Source organism: Ipomoea triloba, chromosome 7, assembly GCF_003576645.1.
Source record: "Ipomoea triloba cultivar NCNSP0323 chromosome 7, ASM357664v1".
NCBI classification, from domain to species: Eukaryota; Viridiplantae; Streptophyta; class Magnoliopsida; order Solanales; family Convolvulaceae; genus Ipomoea; species Ipomoea triloba.
The window spans coordinates 24,347,166-24,354,333 of NC_044922.1; the positions used below are offsets into that span (position 1 = coordinate 24,347,166).

General features: G+C 28.6%; 1 protein-coding gene across 1 annotated transcript; it reads left to right on the plus strand.

Annotated features, from left to right (window-relative positions):
* The first annotated feature begins 4,302 nt into the window (after positions 1 to 4,302).
* Positions 4,303 to 6,545, plus strand: LOC116024376. The gene is made up of 6 exons (XM_031265270.1): positions 4,303 to 4,474; positions 4,584 to 4,636; positions 4,777 to 4,887; positions 5,299 to 5,425; positions 5,867 to 6,013; positions 6,320 to 6,545. Exons 1-5 carry the CDS (start codon positions 4,303 to 4,305, stop codon positions 5,938 to 5,940), a joined length of 537 nt encoding a protein of 178 aa, XP_031121130.1. The 3' UTR covers positions 5,941 to 6,013; positions 6,320 to 6,545.
* Positions 6,546 to 7,168: the final 623 nt, after the last annotated feature.

The following is a 7,168-nucleotide window of genomic DNA, read 5'->3' on the forward strand; positions in this document are numbered from 1 at the left end:
GTCTGATTAGAATTTAAAGTTACATATATACAAAATTTAAATTTTACATTTTTTAATTTCTAAATATAATTTCTTAGTTATTATTCATATTATTAGAATTATAATATATATGAAATAAGATTAGAAATAATTCAATTTAATTATGTAAAATTTTTTCTATAAATTTATATAAATATGTATGATTAGAGATTATATTAATCATACAAAATTTTAATTTTGTATGCTAACTTGACCAAATATATGAAAATTCAACTATATTATTATATTGTACATTTTAACATATTTGTATTTTTAAATTCTTATATTTAAATTCATAATAACAAAATCTTTTCCGTGCATCGCACGGGTAAAACACTAGTTATTTAATAATTAAATGGTAATTAAGCTAAACATGGTCATATTTTTCATTTTTCCCATATTACATATCATTTTTTTTAAAGATAATTACAGATAAACGAGTATTATATTATTCAATTCAATTGAGTAATAATTTTGCACTAATTTTATAATCAAATAAATGTACACTCTCAAATATTAGAATTGTTTATAATTTCATCTTTAATTTTATTATCTAATTATATAATAAAAATTTTTATCACGGGTAATTGAGTAATTATTTGCTCGAATTCAAGCAAGGATAACATTAGAAAACATAATCGATCCAACTCATTTCATCAATTACACTATATAATATTCATTGTTATAATTTATATAATTGTATATCGATCCAAATATTCTTAAAATATTATAACAAATCCATTATGTGAAAGGTAGAGATGAAAATAGTAGTTTTCAATATATAATAATGTGTATATACATAGTGTGAGTGCGCATTTAGCATTGTCCTCTACTTGTCAAATGCGGAGTATTTTGTTAAGACTTCATTACATCATAGATAAATGATATTTTCAATTTTGATCTAGGAATAAATAAATGAATAAGCATATTCATCGTAGTTAAGAATGAGGTGACAAGCAGGAAAACTGAATGATAGTATAATTTAGTGGTTCGATTCAATGATGACACATGCTTTAATAGTTGATAGGAATGTCCTTCGGTAACAAAAGGTATTCATTCCACTCATGTGCTTAGTGAAACTGAATGATAGTGTGATTAGTTTTTTATTATAGCTTTTTTAAATTTTTGTATATTATTTTGAAATTATATTTTTTTTATGTATACAAGTGATTGGTATTATTTTAAAAGTTTAATTTTTTATATAAAAGTGATATGTATTATTTTAAAGTTATTAATTTATTATATTAAAATATTAATTTTTTATTATATTTGATATGTATTAATTTTTTTTAAAAAAAATTAATAGAATATAGTACAATAATAATAGTTATTATTATAAAAACGTTGTTTCTTTTTTATTTATAGTAACCACCATTTTTAGTAGCGAAAAGTCAAGGACTTTTAGAGTCACTTCCATCCGCTACACCTCTACAGTTGTAGCGGAAAGATATTTATATGTGTAGTGTATGTATTTTTTTGTACTAGTGTCCTTTGATGCTATTTTGTCACAAACAAAGTGGTAGTTTATTTCTACATGTTTAGTTAAGGCATGAAAAACATGATTTACAAATAGATATGTAGCACCAAGATTGTCACACCAAAGTCGAGGTGGTTTGCTACTGTGAGTCCAAGTTCACGAATGAGAGCAACTAATCATGTTACTGTTAGAAAAATTCATACATGCGCAGCGGAAGTATATCAAATCACTTTTTCTATGATTCTATGTAAAAGAGGGAGTTAGAAGGATTTTACCCTTGAAGCGTGCTTTGGCAGAGTCAACAGCTTGAACCGTCCAATTGTCCGGCCTCTAGTCCGTCCACCGATCGGGCACGCCAGAACTCCCAAAGATTTCTACGTGAAAATTATTTTCCTGACTAATCTCTGTATAACTTCTATCACTTAAGAAATAGGGCAAGGTTGGTATATATAGCCTGGTTTGGGCCCAAAGGTGCTAGCATTTAAAAGGCCAAAACTACCCAATATTATATTGAACTAGTATGCCACCCGTGCGATGCACGGACTAAAATTTAAAAATATATATTTAATGTTGTATTATTGCAAAGAAGTAAAGTTGTTATATATATAAACACATTATTGACTATAATTAAGATGATAATGTTCCATTATATATTAAACTTATAAATTTTTAAAAACCTCCTTTCGATACAACAGTTGACATTGAAGAACAATAATCTGCATTCTCATAAACAATAACAACTTTAAGACCAATGGAGTTGTTCACTCTCGATAACGCTACATAAAGTAGACCATGAAAAAAAATAACTTTCTTTAAAAATAGTCCAACAGTATAAAACTTTGGTCCTCACTTTTATTTATTGTCATTGCATAAGACAACATTAGTGGAATTATATCATTTCAAACTTAAAAGGCAATTGAGGATCAGATGGTGTTATATATAAAAAGGAAATATGTTATTAAATTTCACAGGAAATATATATGAGGTTTATCCATTTATAATTTCTTGTTATTTAATAATTATTTTGAATTATTATAATAAGAGATAAAAGATTATATGTAGTATAACCAATCATAATATAATAGATCATTATATCTTATAAAACTATAAATGTTATATTATCCACAAAATAAAAATTCACATATTTAATAAAAGCTTAGAACAACTAATAAGAATAATTATAATAATAAGTATAACAATTCTAATAACAATAATTTTAAGAATAACAGTAAGAACAACCAACAACAATAATTTTTTTGGTGTATATAATAATAAATATAATAATAATAATAATAATAATAATAATAATAATAATAATAAGTCTAATGGACCATTATCCCAATTGAATTCTCAACTAAGCCAATAAATTATGTTATTTTTATTTATGGGAGCATATACATATTGTTGCATACACCTAAGCTCTCATTGGTTCCTACAATTCTTGTAAAAATAATTAGCATTAACAATTAACAATAAAATAATGCCAACTACCATAAACAACATCATGGATGTACATTTTATACTTCTACGCATATTTTTCATTTCACTATCTTTCTCTCGTTGTACACTTCCCAACTTGGATTTTAACTTTGATATTTCTTCTTCATTCTTGTATCCTCCTCAATAGCCCAGGTATAATCTTTTTGACCTACGACACATTGGGGGATCATACCACTTCATAAACACATAGGTTGATCCATCCTTAAAAAAAGGGGAAAAAATTCAAAATTAATGGAATTCATTAACCATACTCTACATCATAATTTAACCTCATTGCAAAAACAAAAAATAAATTACTAACCTTACACCTTGAACATTCCAGGTACCTCCTACCTGGATTCTCATTCGTCCAGGATGTTTTCAAAGTCATTTCTTGACCACATTCACATAGTTGAATCGATATCCATTCCCCAGACAAGTAACATTTTGTCCTTGCAGTTGAATAACTTGAAGAGTTAGAACTTTCTCCTTTAGATCCTTCCATCCAATTTATGAAGTAGGTAAGAATTTGATTCAAAATTCAAGGACTTTGTGGGTCTTCAAGTGTAATTGGGTATGCTTTAGAAGAAGATAAAAAAAAGAAGAGTAAAGCATAAGATGAAAGATAACTCAATACTTAATTAGACTTCAATAACTGCACAAAAGAATTATGCACATTAAACAACAAATAATCCTAACAACAACAACAACAACAACAATAATAATAATATATTATTATTATTAAAAAAATATAGTTTAACAAATAAAAACATTTGAAAGAAATAATAACAATACTAATTAAATGTATAGAATAATATATATATATATATATATATATATATTATTAATTATTAATGATTATTACTATAAAGATAATGATAATAACAACATTAATTAATAATAATAATAATAATAAAAATATAAATATAACAACAACAATAATAATAATTATTATTATTATTATAATATTATAATACTTTATTATAATAACAATAATAATATTAACAATAATAATATCAACAATCAACAACAACAACAACAACAACAACAACAACAACAACAACAACAACAACAATAATAATAATAATAATAATAATAACAACAACAACACCAATGTACTGGGCTTTGACCCAACCTAACAAATCAGCCCAAACTCTACAAACCATATAGCCACAATCAATTTACAGCCCAAATTAATCCTTTACCCCCACTATAAATACCCAGCCCACCCATTTCAACCCAACTCCCATCAGCCCTTCACCCATACGCCCATCGTGTTCCTCCCTAATCGGCCGCAACATTGTCTCCCTCGACATAACTGGAAATCAATGCGGAGATCACAGTCGTCTTTCACTCTGCTCCTTAACGCAAACACTACCTACAATCTGCTTCTAATTCCCTCGCTTCAGCATCGCAAAGACATCTCCAAAAATCTTCGTACAGTCTCAACCCTAGACTGTTTCGATTTAGAAACATCGTCTTCCATAGCTTTCTCACAAGGTATGTTTTAATTACATTCTACAAACAAAAGTTAATTTTAATTCATTAACCATAAACCCTAATTCTTTGTTTACCGATCTATCTATTGACCATCAACAAACGAATATAGGTGTAGAAAAGCACAAGAAGCAGGAGAGATATGCATGCAAACAGATTTTGCAGGTCATAAGCTTCCATTTATAGGGGCAAAACGCATCTGATAAAGATAAGTAGTCCCTTAGCTCAAAACTATAGATCTCTAGTTTGAAATCAGATTTTGAAATCAGAAATATTTGAAGTGTAAAATCGGTATTTTATAAAATAGAGAATATAAACTTCATATTTGGATAATTACACACCGTACCAAGTCCGTGCTCGTGGGTCTTGAGGGTTTGGTCAAGAAAGTAGTTGGCCTTTGTGGATGGCATTGGCTGGTAATTCCCTCCAATTTTTTTTTTAGCTTTTCATGTTTTGGAGTGATTGCAGTAGATCTTGGCTTAATCTGCTTCCCTCTTTGAATTTTTATTTTATTTTATTTATTCACTTCTTTTTACTGTTTTTAAGTGGCCTGGTATTGCCTTCAACTGTGATTTTCTCCATTGTCTATTATTTATCAATGCTGCAAGAATCCCTTATTTAATACATGGGATTAGGGACTGAATTCTGTTGCTTTTTGGACTTCTGAGAAAGCTAAATATCTATTTTCAGATTGGCATCCATTTAGTCTTTATGGTAATGGCACAAATAAAATAATCAATTGAAATGCTCTATTCACATGTGCTAGTAATGTGGATTGCAGACTTGCAGTGTTTAGTTCCAAGATAATTGGATGAATAAAATTGCAGGTGCTTACAAATGGCATAGAGGTCAAATTCCAAAGGAATGCTCTAAGTGTGATTGACGGTCCTACTGGAAATGAGGAAGATGATGACCTTGAATTCAAGAATTTTCAGTGGAATGGTTCTGATATGGGTGAGTAAATTTTCAGTTCGGAATCATTCTCAGCAGTAGATTCTATTGTGCTGTCATATTTTATTCCATTTCCAAGATGTTTTATTTGGTTGTGTTTTTTGATTTGAGTGTTATGTTGTACAACCTACAATTGTGTGAATAGTGAAATGTGAATTACTATGGAAGATAACTAAAGAGAATGTGAGAGACCAGTGGATGGAATTAGTTATTGCAAAATGATTTCTGGTATAAAACTTTCTACTGTTGTAAAAAGTTGGTAATGCCGGCATGACTTTATCTTCATGTTGCTCTGTGTTTGTGAAATTTTCTAGTCATGTGAAAGTGGATTGCTACTATTCTACTCCATATATGTTTTTTTCTACAGTTGTAACACAAGATTCTTTTTTTTTCAAATGGTAACAGAATTGATAATAATTATTTTTATTTAATGATTGTTTGCAGTCCATTTCTGTGTTATATTCTTCAAAGAATGGACCATAAAGAATATTATCTTTGAATTAGTACATCAAAAGTAGATATCAGTTACTCATTGCATACAACAACAATTATGAACATGATATATACTCTCAATTGAAGAAATGAAATCAGGTATGCCATGAACTTTACCTCTTTGTAGCTTTGTGTTTCCTCTTACCGTCAACTTCTTCACTATTATTTGGTCTTACCTGTAAATTACATGGTTGACAGTGCTTCTGATATATGGCATAATTTTCATGCTTCAATAAGATTAATGAATACAATGAACAGAACAAATAGTAACTAAGCCATGAAGATGGAAAACTTCTCTTTATATAATCACATACATTATCATTTAGAAGGTAAGAATAAGCATGAACTTACTTGTGTTTGAGTTTTATTGCTATTATCATCATAATATGCTTTTGATGATCTCAGGTGTCAATGGTAGGAGTATTGCCTTGTTTCCTGATTTTCCTTGGCTTCCTTGGCGTTAATGTTGGATTTCACTGCTGGGCATGTAGTATTTATAGGATATTTCCCACCCAAATTTAGATTCAAAAATTGTAATTATTATTTTTTAGCATGCTCTTTTATTGTATTGTAACTTGTAAAAGTAAACACATTGGTAAGTGCAACTAATTAATTACCTGTTAAATGTTAATGTTTGGGAAGCAAAACCAGCTACACGGATGCTTTAACTTCTTTCATTGGGTTTTCTAATACCAATGATATTGGGAAGCAAAATCTCTAAAGCAAGACTTTTTAATAAAAAATCAAAAAGAAAAAAAAAACCTCCAAAACATTGAGCAGGAGATTGGAGCCATATTAGAGGTCAAATCCCCTGGCTTTATTATAATAAGAGATTAATTCATTAATCAATTATTAATGTATTAATTCAATATCGATAACTCTTTATCAATTTCTTTTAAAATTCTCAGCATTACCTCGAACCATTAAGGTGTGACTTTTTAGGTTCATAGTCAAACTAGCAACGAGTAATATTTAATAACTCATTATTAAATAACTCGTAAGTCATGAATGACACCTAGCAGTATGTCATGACTACCTAGTTGACAATGAATATATTTTAATATGTTATAGTGAACATTTTCGTTACAAATATCATGTAACATTCCTTCCACACAACACTTGTTCCGAACCAGGTAAAGGTCATGGTCAAACTTGGTCAAACCCATAAACCTGGTCAATATGTCTATTCAATATTCTTAACCTGAAGTCCAACTTCATTATACTCTGGCCAGAGATTCTTGTGGTACGATTATT